The sequence below is a fragment of the Cladophialophora carrionii genome, assembly GCF_000365165.1.
Source record: "Cladophialophora carrionii CBS 160.54 unplaced genomic scaffold supercont1.4, whole genome shotgun sequence".
Classification (NCBI taxonomy): domain Eukaryota; kingdom Fungi; phylum Ascomycota; class Eurotiomycetes; order Chaetothyriales; family Herpotrichiellaceae; genus Cladophialophora; species Cladophialophora carrionii.
The window spans coordinates 489,378-507,436 of NW_008481829.1; the positions used below are offsets into that span (position 1 = coordinate 489,378).

Genomic DNA, 18,059 nt, shown 5'->3' on the forward strand with positions numbered 1-18,059 from the left:
CCCGGAACTCGCTTAGCTGGCTAGCTGGCCGGCTGGAGATCCTGGGAAATTTTACCTACTGTAGCTGTACTCCGTACCGGAGGACGAAAGGAAATCTGTTGCTCCGCCATACACCACACCACGTATCCCCTATCTGATTGGGCCCTTAAGGGAGAAGAAGGACAACTCTCAGACCCGGCGTTCCCGACCTTAAAGTCAATCCTACAAGTACAACGTCCTCAAAGGAGAGACTCTGACTCTGACTCTTCCCCTTCCCTTTCCACGCCAAATAGAGCGCCAGCCCAGGCAAGAGACGTTGGCGATGACTCCAACGAGGCTAGGCAAGAAAAGGGGAGGGAGGGAGGGAAAGTTTCTTGGACCATTCGACGCATTGTGTCAGTGTGAAGACAGGACATTCTCCGTGGGCGAGAGGGTAGAAGGGTCTTGGAGTTCTACGGGATCGAAAGGCAGTGCAGTATGAATAGTACATTCTTCGTGGGTGATGGGTTAGAGGGTGCTGTGAGTCCCAATGGATCGAGAGGCAGTGCAGCACGAATAGGTACATCCTTCCCTTCTACGTGGGTGGTGGTTTAGAGGGCACTGGGAGTTCCACAGGATCGAGAGGTACTCTGTACTGTATTCATAATCCTTCGTGGGTGAGATAGTCCTGGAGGTTCTCAAAGATCGAAAGCGAAACCGGGAGTTCTACAGGCTTGCCCTCTTGGAAGGTAAGAATTCTCCTCCTCGAAATGGCATGGCATGGCATGGCATGGCATGGCATTGCGTGCAAGGACAAGGACAAGTACAAGTATACATATGCACAGAATATACTTAGTAACATATATCCCGTGATTCTGTGCTCTGTATACATACATACATACATACATACATACATACATACATACATACATACATACATACATACATACATACATACATACACATACACACATACATCTACATATATTCCTATCACTCCTCGGGACCTTGCTCCGGGTAGGGCACAGATAGTACACAGTAAAAAAGTACTCCATACACAAAAAATAATTCAACACTAGTCTTATTACAATGTCATATGGTAAATATATAACTTCTATGATTCTAAACCGTCACCAGACGTATCGGGTCCATGAAAGCCCGTGAATAGACGGAATCAGAAGGTCGTGGATTCTAATCTCCTGCTGTGGTGATAATCCGGCCAAAGTCAAGTCACCGGCAACCACCTCAACATCAGTCAATGCATGTCCCCATGCTGTCGCCGAAACTCCTCGCTCAAAACGCAGATGAATTTTCTGATGAGATGGTTCCGACCGCCGTGTATATTTGTGTGTATGTTTTGCGGGAATTTCGTTCGTTGTTCCGGAGAGTTTCCGACTGCTTCGCTCATGTGCTCGACGAGAGATCCAAGTAGAGTGTCGTGCGTCAATGGCCCATCACGCATCATGCTGGGCGACCATTTCGTAAGTCTGCTTGTTGATTCCTAATCCGCCGGCCCACATCCGCCAGAGGGGCATCTTGGCACCGCCAGCGAACCTAAGAGCAGCCATCCGCGGGCTTCCTCTTCTCCTCGCACTCCAGATCAGGAGCCTCGAGTAGACGAACCAGACAAGGAAGCCCACCGTCAGAACCAGCACAAAGCCGAGGACCGTCAAGAGCAGCCAGTTCTTGCCCATCCAAAAAATCAGCCTCGCGTCCTTGCCGTGCCAGCTCGATCCCTTGTATGTCTCGAAGAACGACCACGCATGTTGGTTGTACTCGTCCGGCATGAGGACGCGCACCCTCCCGACCCAGGTGTCGGGGTCCAAGTGGGCGTGCTCGCCCATCCATTTCTTCCAGATGACGCTCAGGAACAGCGGACCCGTCGACGCCATGATGGTGATGTAGGGCAGGATCCAGCTCCGGTCGGCGCCCGGCAGGGACTCCATGACTCGGAGGAAAAACGGATGCTGGGGAATTGCCCCCATCACGTCGTTGGATATCCCGGTGGGGACCGTCCTCCGCACAAACGCATTGTATGAGAGAAGAGGGTCGAGCCGTCGTTTGCACCCGTCGTCCAAGTCGAGGTACACGCCTCCGTAGTGGGCCAGCACAAAGTATCGGATGGCGTCGGCCCGTTGGATGTTGTGTCTGTAGCCGACGAATGTGGACAAGAACCACGGGTATTCCTTGGCGATGAAATCGTGCGACTTCTCATCCGTCCACAGTTTGTACTCGTAGTCCGGGTGGAGGTCGATACATGACTGTTGAGCGGGGACCCAGTGGGCAGGGATCGACTCGTTGATGTAAGTCTGATGGATGATCTTGGGGATCAGTTGCGGACGTGTTTCGAGCAACGTCGAGTTCGGCGCAGGCAGCTCGGACCTGTGGATGGCGTCCCGGGACGCATCTTCTATGAGCAGGGCCAAGAGCGTCGAGACAGAGTGTAAGAGGAAGGTGAGGACGACGACGGCGAACAGGAGGAAGATCAAGAGACTGCGCCGCATGCTGAAACAGCCCGAGGACCAGGCTGAGGGTGAGGGTGAGGGTGAGGGTGCGGCGGAGAGTCGAGATAGGAGGGTCGGCAGTCTCATGTACGGAAGCCTGCAAAGTCACTCCCCGATGCCTTGGTCGAGAAACTCTTGGTCGCGGATGGAGAAGTTTAAGGGGAAGGGAGGGCGAAGTGCATTCTTAAGGCGGCGCGGCACAATGTCGAGATACGGTCGTCTGAGGCCGACGGAAATGAACAAGAAAAGAGGGACTGCAAAGGAACGCGTGACAAGGGACTAACGACTGAGCGATGATGTCGGGCAAGAATATTTCGACCTTGTGTAGAGAAACAGAGGCCAAAGTGAGAGGCAATTCATTCAGCACGCGGCGACGAGCCTGCAGCCAATTGCAGGGCAGCGTGCGAGGGCGAGGTTGTTAAGATTGTGGCAGTGCCTGCAGCTGCCTCCGTTGTCATCGTGGTCCATCAATCACCGCATGCCAATGACAGCCCGTGGTCTTGGACACCAGTGGACACCCACGCATCGTCGCATGATGAAGCCCAATACGGCCATGTCGCTCTCCTGCTATCCACCATCTGCCATGTTCACGGTCAGTCCAACAACCCATGTCGCGGTCGGGTGTATTCATGCACCAGCTATGAGTTCGCCTAGCCCGCGGACAAACTTTAGCCCACAGCAAAATACCAACAGGTCACGAGAAAGTCGTCGCACCCATCAGGCCCTAACTCGAGGCGTGCAGGTGCAGGATGGTGGGAGGCCGCAAACCCAAGCTGCTGACTCCCGGATGAATCACCACCCACTCGACCGCAACGGGTATGACTTTCGATTGACGGGTACCTGAGCGGAGAATTCAGCCGTCCGGAGTACCCAGTACGCGTAGGATCTGAGGAGTACGAGCACACAGTACCTCGTACCGCCTTCCATATCCGTCTCTGCATGATTGTGTCGTGCACTGTCGACGAAAAGCAGACTGGACTACCGGACACGCACATCCCCTCGATGCCTCTCCTCTACGGTGTTTCTCGGCTCCAAGATTCGCGCTCGTTGGCGACAGACTGTCAGCTAGCAATAACCATCAGCTTGCCTTGGAAGATCTATCGCAACGCTCGCAAATGACCGCCTCTTGACTCGGTCAATCGTACATACAACGGCCCGATCATTGACTCTGGCCTCCCTCATCTTCCCTCGTGGTCTCAACTTCTCCGTATCACGCGTGGCGTACGACTCTGTGCAAAGCCCAGGGATGATCATCCAAGCCAGAAAACAACGGGGTATCATGAAAACGAATGAAAGAACAACCGTCCCGTGCAAGCAAAGTCCCTCCTCTTTTAACCCGAGACCTTCTTTGCGGGAACGGCAGTATCGACCAGTGCCCTCAAGGTCAAAATCGGTATCATTTTCCGAGAGCTCAGTCGTTCGGCATCTCAAAAACCATGCGATCATTGCTGTCCCTCCCTAATTTTTCATCAATGTAATCCAGGGCATCCACAGCCCCGGCAGTCGGCGTCCTGTCCAGCTTGACACGCTGCAGAATTTGAGCTAGCGAGGATTCACCCGCCATTGTCGCTGGCCGCGCGATCTCGTCCACGGTACTTTCCTCCCAAGGCACGCCTTGTGCACGACAATAATTACGGAACAGATACCTCTGCATCCGCGCAACTTGCGCATTCCACTTTTCTTCCAACGTGGTCATGACCGCTGCAATGTCCTGATCGGTGTACGAGCCCGTCGAAGACAACGAGCCACTGTGCCGATGGCCGTGTCCCTTGCCGTGTGGTTTGCCGCTCAATGTCCCGGCGAATGCTTTCTTAAGCGCTCCACCATGATGCTTGGGTGTTTTCGGACTGTCCCCTCGGTCCACGGTTTCGATCTCCCGCCGCACCTTCTCCAATGTCTTCGCCCGGTCATGGTCCATGCTCGACATGAACAGCAAGGTGTGATTCTTTTCGAGGGCGTTTACAAGCGCGGTGAAGCTTTGCAGGTTGATGTCATTGTGCTCGCAATGGATTTCCAGCAGCGTCTCGTTCTTCTGCAAAACCTCGGCCAAGGTACTAGCCCCTTGCAGACCAAGCCCTTGATGTTCGATACGCAACAGTTTCAAGGACTTGTTCTTTTCCAGCCCTCTCAGCGCAATATTGAGGCCGATGCCGAAGCGGGTAGCATCCAAATGCGCGTGTTCCCCGCTGATATCGAGCTCTTCCAAGGTCTGGTTGGTGGCAAACATCTCCCTCAGAGCCTCGCAAGTCTCGATGCTGGCGTCGTACGGCAGGGATGCACGCGAAATATCCAGACTTCGCAAAGTCCTGTTGACTTTCAAAGCGTTGATCAGTTCGCGGAAATGGCTCTCTTTCTCAAAGTCCATCATCCGCATGCTCAGAGATGTTGGTCCGCAGTCGTGGCCGAGTGTCCGGAACATGACCGTGTTGCCCACCTTCAATCGGTTCTCGTTGGCACTGACGTGCATTATCCGCGGCTGTTTGTCGTCCCGACTCATGGACCGGAAGAAGGTCGCCAGGTCATTCCCTGTCAAGCCACATTGGTTGACGTGCAACTCCCGGAGGATGTCGGACTTCGAGGTGGCCAGATAAGCTGATACCGAGTCCACTGACTGCTCGTTGAGAGTGGTCTGTGACAGATACAGTGCCTCTAGTCTCCAGGCCAACAGCACTTCGGGAGCAACCAAAGGTTCCGGCCCGGCGGTCATTTGAATCCGCGTAAGATTCAAGCGCCGAATGCGGGTAAAGGCTCCTATACCACGCTGAAATAGCTCGGGACTGAACCGGCCTTGTGCTCCCGAGATGTCTATCACTTCGACAGTGCTTTCCTGACAAGACAAGGACGACAGGAGCACATCGATGTCGTGAACGGAAAGCCCACAGTCTCCAATTTCCAGCGCTCGAAGATGACACTTTCGTTCCGAAGCTGCATCCACGAGGTAGTTCAAGTCCCCGTCGGAAAGTCGCAACCCTGTAAGCACGATCCAATCCACATTGGTCAGAGACCTCTTGCACAACGGTACCAGAGCCTCCAGGATGCCACAATCAAAGGGCTCTTCGCCGTCTGCCCGAGCGGTGTGCGGCATAGTGTTTGAGAAATCCATCCGCCTCAACCGTCGACTTTTCAAGGCCAGCGCTCTGATCTCCTGACATAGAACGGGCAGATCTTGATGGCCGGCGATGTTAATGGGGTTCCCAGATCGTGTGAAGAGGCTGTCCACGTCCGAGCAGAACACGTCGTAAATTTGGCGCAGCGGCGTTATGTTGATTCGCGCGAACGAAATGGACGAGAAGGACTCATTGTATCGCAGTGCTCGAAATACGGCGAGTAACTCCAAAGCAGAGTACGAAGCAATGCCCGATGGAGGAAGTAAGAGGAAGCACGGCGCGTCCTCGCATTCGTAGTCCACAGAGTAGCAGATACGAGAGGTGTCCACGTCGTAGCCTGCACAATATGCGATCAACGTCCGGTCGAAGCAATCATGGTCCTCTTTCGGCCAAGTCGGCGGAATCGCTTGGTCATCAATCTCAGGAGGCACGTCGAAGAAGAAGGGCTGCCTGACCCACTCCGGTCGCAGATACTCGGAAGCGGCTCGGAGGTGGAGCGCGATATCGCTTGCGGCATATGAGGCCAGGTGTATCATGTATGGTTGGCCCACGGGAGGTTTGACAGAGAATTGAAAGGCATCCTCTCCAGCCACAACCTTGATTGATGTCAAAGTGACAATGGCGTAGGACGTCATGGCATCCAACTCGCTTAGAGAAGTGCTTGACGATCGTGTCGAGGATCTCTGCAGAGGTACAAGGTGGATTTTGTGCAAGCCAATGACCAGGTAACATGCGGTTGCGGACCCGTGCCTTGTTAAGTCTTCCGCAGATGCCCTTCCTAAAGACTTGTTGACGGACCGTTGGACGACCTTAAAGACGTGGAAGTGCTCCGGATCGTAGTCTCTTTCCCGTTCAAGGACTCGTGCAAGGTGCTCCACTGTGTGGTCTTGAATTGATTGCTGGACGAGCATCCTTGCCTGCTGAGAAGCCGAACGGATCGCGGTCATCCACAACTCGGCCTCGCGATAATCGTTGAGTTGCCACTGTATCGCTGAAGCTCTCCGCGCACGTTCGTCCAGGTATCCCACTTCCACCGTGGGAGAGAGTCGTCCGTCGTCGACCTTGAACACCGCAACCACTTGCTCCAGAGGAACGCCCGAGGTGATGTCTGAATAGGCCGACGATTGGAGTTCTTGATACGAACTCACTGAAGACGACCTCGGAACGTGGCCTTTACTGAGACTGCTGGGAATGCTAGGAAACATTTCGGCAGCTTTGACCTGACTTCGAAAGCGAATGAGATGCGTGTCGGTCAGCACCATGAACTGGTTTCGTTTCCTGAAGACGTTACTGCTCCCGGCTTGGACCTCACCATACTGGAGGACTTTGCTGCCCAACAATCCCTTGACATTCATGTCCACTTCTTCTTGGAGCGACGAAGATTTCGAGTCCGATCTCGTCAAGGCAGTCTTTTCGTCTTCATCGAGCGAGTGCAAGGAGCGTAGAGATCCAAATACGGAGGCGCGACCTGACTTCTGCAGTGTCCTTGGCCGGTTTTTGGGGCTGGCCGGATCCGACTCGACCGGACTGTGCAGGTATTCGCTGGAGTGTTTCTCGAACAGCGGGCTGGCAGGTATTTGTACTGAAGGACTGGGGTCCGCCTTCTGGCGGAAGATGCTCAGGCTTTTCCTTCTGCGTTTGTCTGCCATGTTGGCGACAGGTATGTAAACGGGAAGATCTGCCAGGTCCTTCTCATCAAGCAAACGCTGACTGAACCGCCCGGTTGTTTTGATGGCTGTCGGGTCTCAGGAGAGACTCATGGGTTCTCTCGGGGTACACATGTTCACGGAGTCGAGCATTCCCTTCAACGCCGGCCCGCCGTCTTGTGTAGTCTCCCTCTTTCTTCAGCGAGACACTGGTGGGTGCCGTCCCATGGCCCGGAACAACGTTAGGGGCGTAAACGGTTGTGGTTTCGAAAGCAGAGTCGAGCAGAGCAGATTGCAACAAAGAGACGTCTCCGAGACTGTGCTTCGTGACTAGAACCTGGTGGCGCGCAACTGGCAATATATTGAGGTAACCAGGTCGAGGACGCGAGCTGATAGGGCGCCGTGGGAACGGGGCAGGCTTGACAGGTCGCACGGAGATCCGCTCCAGAGGGTGATCGTGAGGTGGTGGTCGGGGATGGAGGTGTCAGCTTTTCCGTGCCTGTACGCAGTCGGTGCTCAGTGGGAGGTACAGAGAGATCTTTATGAGGAGGAGCAGGCAATTGTCAGCATTGGCATGTCAAGTATCAATTGTCAAGCAATGGAGCAGGCGGTGGATCGGCGGTCGGACGTAATGGAGGACGAGTAAAAGGTTGGCTTCAGCACTGCTTGACTTTTCATTCACCAACTGATCGACGCGGACACGGGTAAAGTATCCACGAGCAAGCATGGCACCGGCAGTGGTCGACGCTCTGCATGTCCTCTCGATGATACGGAGTTTCCGCAGGCCACTCACAGCATCTTCACTCTGCTCAGGCTTGAAGTTCCGCTGCAACCATGCAGGGACTACCCCTCGGTTGCTATCGGCAGCTGCGCGAACCCGCCAACCGGGGTGGTCAGGACGTGGGAGGGACCTCGAAAACAGGGCAACGCCATCGACGAGGGCAATCGGCAGGCGTGCCGGCGCACCAGCTGCAGCGATTGGCGAGCCACGTCGCAGGCGTGGGAGGCTATCGTGGGAGCGTGGATGATCTTGGAGATTCCCGGACCACGCCACTGAGGCCATTGAGGCGGCGCAGGTCCCCGGCAAACCTGGGTCTCGGCGGCCTCGAGCCTCTTGGTCCAGATCCTGTGACTGGGATCCATAGATAGTGATCGGACAGACCGTACTGGGTACGAGTACACTTCTTAAAATCCTAGATATGAGACGTCTCAGAGATGGGGCGGACGACTGATACAAATACACCACGCCTCTCATCATTCCCGCTCCATGAGTCGCACCGAAGCACTTGATTGTGAGACATGTTTCTCGCCTGCTGTGCCACTGCGCTTGAACACAAGCCCGACATGATGTACTGTAGACTGATTACATGTCCAAGTAAACGATCTTCTGCCGGGTGCCTGTCGGTTGTATGGCTTCTATGCGAGCTGCCACCCAGACAGGGGTTGTAATATACAATACATCGTGGGAATACAATCGTTCATTCGCCGTAAAGTACAATCCGCTCTCTGCCCGCATCCAGCTTGTCCAGATGCTGCCGCCATTGCGCACCACTCCGGCTCATCGACACAAGCCTGTTCAGGTAGAAATTGGCTGCCGCATCTGTCTCTTGCGGAGCTTCCAGCGCGTTCTTGCGTCGGTTCTTGCACAGCGTGTAGTGCCGTTCGGCTTCCCCGGGGGACAAGGGGACCAACGTGTACTGCAGACTCCACGTGTCGCTTTCCTTCAAATTTTCGGGCCGCATCACCGGCAAGCCGTTAACTATGTTGCGAATGTTGAGTCTCCAGGCCAACAAGGGTTTGCTGGACGCTGATGCCGATTGTGTGTCTGTAGTGGAGGCTTCCGGGCCTCCTGCTGCATGCTCCTCTGTGCACTCAGGCACAGGCGCCTCTTTGGGTTCCGATGCCATAGCCTCGTTGATGTTCAACCCCAACACGCCATCGAGGAAAGCAACATCGGCCGCGTTGGATTGTTGGGCGAAACCCGTATTGGTCGAGGAGTCTGATGGAGCCGAGTCAACCTCGTCACTTTCATTCCCATCCTCAGCTTCATCAGCGTCATCCTCGTCGAGTTTGGGTGACTTTGCACGCCCTGGGTTAAATATGCGATCCTCGAACGCCCGGATTTCGTCTTTCTTCAGACTCTGAATCGCCACAATCTCTTCCTCGGTGACCGGCTCCGCGAAGACGTACATGTAATGCGGAGAAACTTCCGTCGCTTCTCTTGCCTCGAAGTGAAACCTGAAGGACTGACCCGGATGCTGCATCGTGGCTTCATTGAAGATATAGTCCAAGAGCTGTATGCTTAGGGAGAACTCCTGGTCCCCCAGTGTTCTGTCCTCTTGGCCATGAAGAGCGAAATCCAGCTCCGGAAGCGGTACATACTGAAAGCCAAACAGACGTTCGGTGTTGTGATATGCAACGAAGATGCCGTCCATGCGGCCCATCCGGACCTGGAGAGAGTATTTGAGAAAGGCCGATCGCATCATGTCGAAGTATTCTCGTTCATAAGATTCCCACGTGCCGAATCTCTCCTTGATCTGATAGCCCGCGCCCTTTTCATGGTCATGGACCATCATTCGCACGGCCGCGACAGCTCGTGTTTTGAGGTCAAACATGCCTGTGCCGGGCAACCGGGGGTCGTGGGCGTCAAGTTGTGATCGTAGCAAGAACTGGCCAAGGCCCGAGTAGTGGTATGCCTCGGGATGACTTGATTTCATTTGTGCGTCCTTGGTGGCATCTTCAGTCCTTCGGTACCTCTCAAATTCCTCCTTGTCAGATGTGAGGAGTTTCTCCATGGAGCGGCCAAGACTCATCAGAATATTGGCGGAGTCGAACTCCTTGTCCGCGTCTACTGCATATACCCCGTCCTTGTAGCGGAGAAAGATTGCCGTGGGTCCTTTCTGAATCCTGGTGAAGTTGACTTGACCCTCGTCTTTAAACCCCCGGCTCAGATGGTCCAGGTTCAAGTCACGGAACCCGGAGAGGAGGAAATGGAAATGGGCGAGAACGCCCGACATGCTCGAAGTTGAGCCGATGTACCGCTTGTCCTTTGCCTGGGCGACGGTTCGAAGATTGACGTCCTCAGACGAAGTGATATACCTGTTCAGTGCGTCGTAATTGAACTCGGACACAGGCATCAGATTGCCGAGATAGGGATCGAAGTTCCATACCCTGGATCGTGGATCCTGCAATTGATAAACACCAGGATTGAAGAGAACACGCGACAAGTCGTGACTGAGTCTCGGCACTTCGGATGTCTCCATTGGAAATGGTATCAGCGGAAATTTGTCTGCACTGGCAACCTGTACCGGGCCTCCTCTCATATCGGCAATTCTATCTTGCTTGGCCAAACGTGGACTCTTACTCGTTTTGAGGGCTCGGTAACGCCTTATCACGAAACGCTCGGGTGTCTGATGGCGGACATCGTCCTGTTCTGCTCCATCTGCCACGAGCAGCGACTGTGGCCTGAGATCTAAGAAATTCGGTGGTGTCTCGAGCGTGATGGATTGTTGTTCTGGGACTGGCGGCCCCGCAGATGACACCTTTGATATCTTTAATAATGACGGTTTCTTTTTGGTTGCACTTTTCTTTCCTGCCGAAGAAGAGGTCTTTCGATCAGACGTGGCCGAAATGGCCCGTACGGATTTTGACTGGTTCAGAAAGCCCAACCTGGACAAGATTTCCTCCAGGATCTCTGACCGAGGGTGCTTCCCGCGTTTGAGAGGCGTAACCGTCTTCAAATCACGGTCCACCTCTTTATAGTCTCGTCCGCTGTACACCGACTTCAGCAGCGACGCAACGCGGTGATAGCCTCTTTGCTTGGGTTTGACGTCCATGAGCGCTATCACTTTGTCCACGGTCATTGGTTCAGTGGTAGGCAAGGCTTTCTCTTCCGCTTTCATGCCAGTCTCGCGCATTAATAACCGGAAATCTTCCAGAACGCCGAGCTCATGCTTCACATTCCCACGCAGGCCGAACTTTTTTCGAGCTTGCCCTTCCTTCGTGTCGACCTTTGCGGGGTTTTCAGAGCCATCTTTCTCTTTCGTCGGTGTCTTGCTCGCAAGCCCTTTTACCCGCTCGCCACGTTTCTCGTCAAGGGACCTCCGAGAATCGCGGACCGGCGGCCGTCGAGCGCGCGTTCGAACATGCCGAATGTTACTGCAGGTGTGCAAGACGGTGATGGCTACAAGAGCGCCCGTCCAAGTGCCATGATCGTTTCGACATGGTGGACATATGCTGTGCCTCAGCGAACGAGGCAGCATGTGAGGATGGATGTCGACTGAGTCCGCAAGAGTGAACTATTCTGATCCGTGGAATAGTTCACTTCCGCGGCGGAGGCTTGAGTCACTCAGTAGAAGGAAACGGAGAGATGGACGAGGGGACTGATGCCAAATGAATCCCAGCAGAAAATGCTGATAAATAGGAACGCTATACTCCCCAAGAAAGTTCAATGTGCAGCGCCTCGCCGCAGACTGGGAACTTTTTCTAAGACCCACTCACGAAATCTCGACCAAATTTGGTTTAGCTCAGCCGTGCCTCAGCCTCGTCGCGTCGCGCATTCGTGGCTCCGACGCCGAGAGAATACCGCTTACTTAGTACTCGTTCCTGAACTCCTGATTTCTTACATTTCTATGTGGTACAGAATACTGTGGATGTATCTTGCAGCGGCTGCACAGAACATGAACGAAAGGCCAGAGTGTATATGGATTAGTTTGTGATGTAGCGCCCATTTATTTCTATCGTCCCCATGCTAACTCTGCACAACGTTTGGCCCGCGGGTAAATCCCCTATCCTCACCACGGCAGAATCGTGCCATCTATGTTGAAGAACTTAGCGCCATCCGCCTTCTCAAGACCGTCGACGATCGTCATGATTTTCTGCGCAGATTCAGTCGCTGGCATTGCGCCTGGGCCAGCAATATTCCCCATATCCGTGGCGACCCAGCCAGGGTGGATGGCCACAACGGTGAATCCCTCCCCATGAAGCTCATTGTGGAACTGGATGGTCAACATGTTTCCGGCAGCCTTGGAGGTCGCGTACGGTCCACGAAGGCTCCATTTTTCGCCCACTTGTCCGGTGAGCGAAGCTGCCGTGGAAGAGATGTAGATGATCTTGCGGGTCTTGCGAGCTCGCAGCGCAGGCAGGAAAGCGTTGATGACTCGATGGGGCCCAACGACATTGGTGTCGAGGTAGTGGAGGAGCCTGTCCGAGGAGATCTGCGTGAGGAGTTCCTCCTCCCCGATGGCGCCGTTGACGATCAAGGTGTCGGCTTCTGCGACCTTCTTAGCCGCAATGTCGACGGATCGTTGGTTGGTCTGGTCGAGCTCGAGAACGTCAATGTTGGCTTGGTCGAAATTGAACGGCTTCCGCATGGTTGCAATGACGCGGTCGTCAGGGTATTGAGCGAGGAATTTTGCTAGTTCCAGGCCAATCCCCCGGCTGGCGCCAATGACGACTGTCGTGTTGGAGGGCATGGCGTTATGTTTTGTCGTGCTATTATCGAGCTTGGAGATCTGTATATTTGTTCGTGCTGGAAGGGTCTGTGTGTGCAGATGGCTGGGGTGTCGAAGATGCAGGGTTCATGCTGAAGAAGCCAGACATCATTGAGCTTTATACTTCCTACGCACGGACACCAGCGGGCATGATGGTTCTTCACTACTCCGTGCTCTCCTACATTTACATTAGTTAGTCACTCTCATTGCTAGAGGCCGCGCACAAGGCTGAAGCTGGACTGCAGAGGGTGCGGAGGGTGCGGAGGACAACAGCGTCCGAAGCTCCGCAACTCGCAGCTGACTCAAAACACTTCGCAGCGTCGCAGCGCAAAAGACGCAGGGGAAAATCATGTCGAGTATTTCCAAAGCATGAGATGATGCGGAGGGTTAGCATTGCTACCCCCGGGCTGAGATAACCACAAGCACAAAATTAACGCACATGCGCTTGTTCCGACGGTCTTCGGTCCACTGGGTTCGTTTCAGTCTCAACCGTGCAGCAAGTCGTGATTTCACATTCTACAGCGGATGTAGCGTCCATGTGGCATCCAGGGTTGCGCGCGTGGCTATTATGCTCTCCTTTTCTGCTTGGAAAGCAACCAGCCAATGCACGCACGGACCTTTTCTGTTCAGAATCCACTCCAGCTGCTGAGATTCTTGAGGACACAACCGTCATTCTCCCGGTCGACCAGCTTGCCGATCCTGAAGACTGTCTCCCCATTTTCTTCGAGAATCCTCTTCACCTCTCCTGCAGCAACGGTCGACACGACGAGAACCATGCCTATTCCGTTGTTGAACGTTCGACTCATCTCTTCGTTGCTGACATTTCCAGCCTTTTGAAGCCATTCGAACACAGGGGGTCGATCCCACGCGGACACATCGATCTCGGCGGCAAGGCGCTTGGGAAGCATTCTTGGTACGTTCTCCAGCACTCCACCGCCTGTAATATGCGCCATTCCTTTGATCAGGTCTCGATCCACTGCTTTCAACAGCGGAACGACATAGATGCGCGTCGGGATGAGTAGGGAGCCGCCGATGGTGGTCTCCACATCCCACGGGGCAGCATCTGAGAAGGTAAGATGCATCTTCTCAATGATTCGTCGGACCAGGGAGAAGCCATTCGAGTGCACTCCGCTCGACGCCAGGCCCAGAAGGACGTCGCCTTCGACCATACTCTCCATGTCCGGCAAGATTTTCTGGCCAGCTGCCTTGTCAACAGCACCAACAGCCGTCCCGACAGCGTCGTATTCTGTGCCGCTGTAGACGCCAGGCATCTCTGAAGTCTCTCCACCAACCAGAGTGCAGTCTGCAATCTGGCAGCCATCACAAACGCCTCGGATAAAGGCGCTCGCGGTGTCCACATCGAGAATACTGCAGCCGAAGTAGTCCAGGAAGATGTGTGGTCGGGCCCCTTGGACGACGAGATCATTCACATTCATGGCAACCAGGTCAATGCCAACAGTGTCGTGGATATTCATAGCATGGGCGATTTTGAGTTTCGAGCCGACTCCGTCGGTTGCGCTGATCAAGATTGGAGAATCCTTGTGATAACCTGCCTGAGCAAGGTCAAAGGCACCGCCGAAGCCGCCTATATCAGCATCAGCACCGGGCCGTGCGGTCTTCTTCACCCAGGGTTTGATCCTCTTGACCAGGTCGTTGCCCGCGTCGATGGACACTCCCGCCGAGGCGTAGGTCATCCCATTCTGCTCGGGCCCCAGGGTATCGGCCTTGCGTTTGAAGGCCCGGTGAGCGATATCCTTCCTGAAATGCATGCCCTGGAACTTGATGGTATCCATCCCACCATATGCCAGAGCGACGGCCTCTTCCAACGTGTCTGCCGTTGCCGTGGCACAGATTACACGCCCACCCATCGAGATGACTTGCTTTCCTTCCCTGATTGTACCGGCATGGAAAATGTGGGTCTTTGGTGGAAGCTGCTGCTGCTGTATGGTAATGGGTCGATTTTTGGCATAGGCACCAGGATAGCCTTCGGAGCATGCAACCACGGTGGCAGAGAATTTGGGTTCGATTTCGAGGTCGACGCCGTCCAGCCAATGCTCAGTGCATGCCAGCATGACCTGGGCAAGATCGGTGTCGTCGCTGAGAAGTGGAAGCAGGGTCTGCGTTTCCGGATCTCCTCCCCTGACATTGTACTCCAGAACTTTCGGCCCATTCTTGGTAATCATCAAGCCGGTGAAGAGCATGCCAACAAAGGGCATTTTCTCTCGTCTCATGCCGTCGATGGTCGGCTGTACGATGTCCCGGTCGACTTGTGCAATCAGCTCCTTCGAGGCGATTCGAGTGGGTGCGTAGCAGCCCATGCCTCCCGTATTCGGACCTTCATCACCATCAAAGACTCTCTTGTGATCTTGGGCGGGTGGTAAGGACCGAATGGTGTAGCCGTCGCTGAAGGAAAGCACGCTCAACTCCTCACCTTCCAAGAACTCCTCAATGACGACCTGGGAGCCTGCTGATCCAAACTCGCGCGCGACCATAATCTGCTTGAGTGCATCGTGTGCTTCTTGTTTGGTTGTGGGGATGATGACTCCCTTGCCAGCTGCAAGCCCGTCCGCCTTGATCACGACATCATGGTGGACGGAATCTAGATACTCCCGTGCACTTTCGTAATCGCAGAAGCTTCTAAAGGCCGCCGTAGGGATCCCATGCCGTTGCATAAAGTCTTTGGAGAAGGCCTTGGATCCTTCCATTCGTGCAGCTTTCTTCGAGGGCCCGAAGCACCGAATATTTGCGGCACTGAAGAATTCTTTTACGCCTGCCACGAGGGGCGCTTCCGGCCCTACAACCACTAGGTTCAAGCCATGTTTCCGCGAGTGTGCCACCAACTCTGTGAAATCGTTGACGGGTATATTGACATTGACGATGTTGTCCGCAGAGGACTCTGTGCCGCCATTACCAGGTGCGACATGAACCACATCGACGGACGGCGACTTGGCCAGCCTCCACGCAATAGCGTGTTCGCGTCCGCCCGCGCCGATGACGAGGATGCGTAGCCGCTCTGTCATTTTGAGGTGAGGGAAGAATGAACGATGACTCTGAGGCCGCCCAAGGATGGATCGCTCCACTCACTTACAGTACTTATTACAGAGTCCTCCGGGCTGCCTGTGCCAGGCCGTCCAAAATTTCTCGCCGAAGAAAAATATACAAACCTCTGACGCCAAGCTGAAACCGGAAAAATTCCCTCGCGCGTCCCGCCCACCGATTTTCGCTTGCGCCCTGCTCACTGATTGGTCAGCCTGGCCATGAAGTGACTGTGCTGGGCTTCAAGAGCCAGTGAAAGTTCTCTCTCCCAAAAATCACCGTTAATGGGAGTCATTGTAACCCTTGGTAGAGCCAAAGGTCGTGTGTCTAGTCGGCCGATGGTCATGGTCATGGAGTGAGGACAATTCAGAGACACGAAAATCACACAAGCAACCACCGTGATAACATCTGCTCGCGCCCAATATCAGGAACCCTCTCCGTCCTTGACCTTCCCGCCTGCTCAAGATGTGGATCATAAGTATGTTGTCCTGTCTATCAACACCTTACTGAGGGACTAACGTGACTAGAGGTGCCATGCTCATCGGCCAATATCGGTAAGTCGACAGCAAGGCTTGCTCTTGCCCAACTGGAACTTAAGCCTGAACCGGTCCTGATGTCCACCCTTGTCGACAATAGGCCCAGGGTTCGACGTGATCGGCCTCGCCCTCTCGATGTACCTGGAACTCCGCGTCAGCATCTCCCCGTCCGAGCAACCTGTCCGGTCGATCCCACTCAACTGCACAGTAACCTACACCGGGGTCGGCGCCGAAGACATCGACCTCAACCCGGAGAATAATCTCCTCACCCGCACAGCCTTGTATGTCCTGAGGTGTCACGGCCAGCATGACTTTCCAGCGCACACGCATGTGCACATCCACAACCCCATCCCCCTGGGAAGAGGGTTAGGATCCTCCGGCGCGGCTGTCGTGGCAGGCGTTTTGCTGGGGAACGTAGTCGGAGGCTTGAACCTGCCGAAACCTCGCGTCCTAGACTTTGCGCTGATGGTGGAACGGCATCCGGACAACGTTGCTGCGGCGCTGTACGGCGGCTTTGTGGGTACGTATCTCAACGAACTCGATCCCGTGGACATGGCGAGGAAGGAAGTCCCCCTCTCGGAAGTATTGCCTCAACCCGCGGGAGGAGAGGACACAGGTCTCGTGCCGCCTATTCCACCAGAGAACATCGGACATTACAGACGGTTCAACTGGTCGAAGGAGATCAAGGCTTTGGCAATCATTCCAGATTTCGAGGTCAGCACGGCAAAAGCGAGGGAGGTGTTACCCACGCAGTATTCGCGAAAGGACATGGTAAGTTCCCGAGCCTCCGACGTTTGTCTGGATCAGCGCGGTCGCAGAGCGCTGCCGGATAGCAAAAGCGAGATCGTGTCTTTCCCGTGAGGAGACGCCCCTTTCGCTAACACGTTCCAGATCTTCAACCTCCAACGCATTGCCCTCCTGACCACCGTCCTCAGTGACTCCCCTCCCGACCCCCAACTGATCTACTCTGCCATGCAAGACCGCATCCATCAACCCTATCGCGCCGGCCTGATCCCTGCCCTCCCTTCGATCCTCTCCTCCATGTCCCCCCAGACCCACCCCGGCTTGCTGGGCATCTGTCTATCCGGCGCTGGACCGACGATCTTGGCACTTGCGACGGACAATTTCGGAAGTATCGCGAGTGTGATTATTGATCAGTTCAGGCACGAAGGAGTCACTGCTGAGTGGAAGCTTTTGGAGCCCGCCGAGGATGGGTCCACGGTGATGGAGGCTCCCGGGGATGTGCCAATGTATCGACGGGAGAACCGGTTGGGTTAAGCAAATCGTGGCTGGCATGGAATAACGACATTGGCAGTGCTTGCGAAACCCAGGCTTGAAATGTACTCGAAGGATTCTCGAACCTCGAAGATCGCTGTGCTGCTTCGCTCCCGTGGTTGGCGACAGGATGACCTGATTCGATGCATTGGAGGACACGTCCCACCACAGCTAAGCACTCGGTCGTACGCACACGAACTAGAAAGGAGATGTGAAAGACCTGTCTGACTAGCCCTGCATTCTAGGCACTACTTTGGAAGAGCGCTATTCATTGAAGATAAGAGTGAACTTATGCAGGCTCCAACGACCCCAATTCCCCGGAGACCTGTGAGACACGCCTCACCTGAGCTAGTCCACAAGTACTTTTGTCCAGCCGCTTCGCACTTTGCCCGACACAAATCTATGCTCTGCACCTCTCCCCTGTTCGTCGTGACATTGTTCTCGTTGACTACTCTTCTAGAAGGGTGGCTGCAATTCGTCGAGGTCCAAAAATTGCTGGATGCTC

The 18,059-nt window shown here is 54.6% G+C and overlaps 6 protein-coding genes across 6 annotated transcripts; 1 reads left to right on the forward strand and 5 right to left on the reverse strand.

Annotated features, from left to right (window-relative positions):
* Nucleotides 1-1,412: 1,412 nt before the first annotated feature.
* Nucleotides 1,413-2,462, reverse strand: G647_04851 (uncharacterized protein; the record flags this gene model as incomplete). The annotated part of the gene is made up of 1 exon (XM_008729188.1): nucleotides 1,413-2,462. One exon carries the CDS (start codon nucleotides 2,460-2,462, stop codon nucleotides 1,413-1,415), a length of 1,050 nt encoding a protein of 349 aa, XP_008727410.1.
* A 1,411-nt stretch (nucleotides 2,463-3,873) lies between these two features.
* G647_04852 (uncharacterized protein) lies at nucleotides 3,874-7,218 on the reverse strand (the record flags this gene model as incomplete). The annotated part of the gene is made up of 1 exon (XM_008729189.1): nucleotides 3,874-7,218. One exon carries the CDS (start codon nucleotides 7,216-7,218, stop codon nucleotides 3,874-3,876), a length of 3,345 nt encoding a protein of 1,114 aa, XP_008727411.1.
* A 1,475-nt stretch (nucleotides 7,219-8,693) lies between these two features.
* G647_04853 (uncharacterized protein) lies at nucleotides 8,694-11,425 on the reverse strand (the record flags this gene model as incomplete). The annotated part of the gene is made up of 2 exons (XM_008729190.1): nucleotides 8,694-11,373; nucleotides 11,403-11,425. The coding sequence occupies 2 exons, from the start codon at nucleotides 11,423-11,425 to the stop codon at nucleotides 8,694-8,696; spliced, it is 2,703 nt and encodes a 900-aa protein (XP_008727412.1).
* Nucleotides 11,426-12,008: 583 nt separating this feature from the next.
* On the reverse strand, nucleotides 12,009-12,689 carry G647_04854 (uncharacterized protein; the record flags this gene model as incomplete). The annotated part of the gene is made up of 1 exon (XM_008729191.1): nucleotides 12,009-12,689. One exon carries the CDS (start codon nucleotides 12,687-12,689, stop codon nucleotides 12,009-12,011), a length of 681 nt encoding a protein of 226 aa, XP_008727413.1.
* A 644-nt stretch (nucleotides 12,690-13,333) lies between these two features.
* On the reverse strand, nucleotides 13,334-15,727 carry G647_04855 (phosphoribosylamine-glycine ligase; the record flags this gene model as incomplete). Its single annotated transcript, XM_008729192.1, has 1 exon — nucleotides 13,334-15,727. One exon carries the CDS (start codon nucleotides 15,725-15,727, stop codon nucleotides 13,334-13,336), a length of 2,394 nt encoding a protein of 797 aa, XP_008727414.1.
* A 687-nt stretch (nucleotides 15,728-16,414) lies between these two features.
* On the forward strand, nucleotides 16,415-17,557 carry G647_04856 (homoserine kinase; the record flags this gene model as incomplete). The annotated part of the gene is made up of 2 exons (XM_008729193.1): nucleotides 16,415-17,050; nucleotides 17,171-17,557. 2 exons carry the CDS (start codon nucleotides 16,415-16,417, stop codon nucleotides 17,555-17,557), a joined length of 1,023 nt encoding a protein of 340 aa, XP_008727415.1.
* Nucleotides 17,558-18,059: the final 502 nt, after the last annotated feature.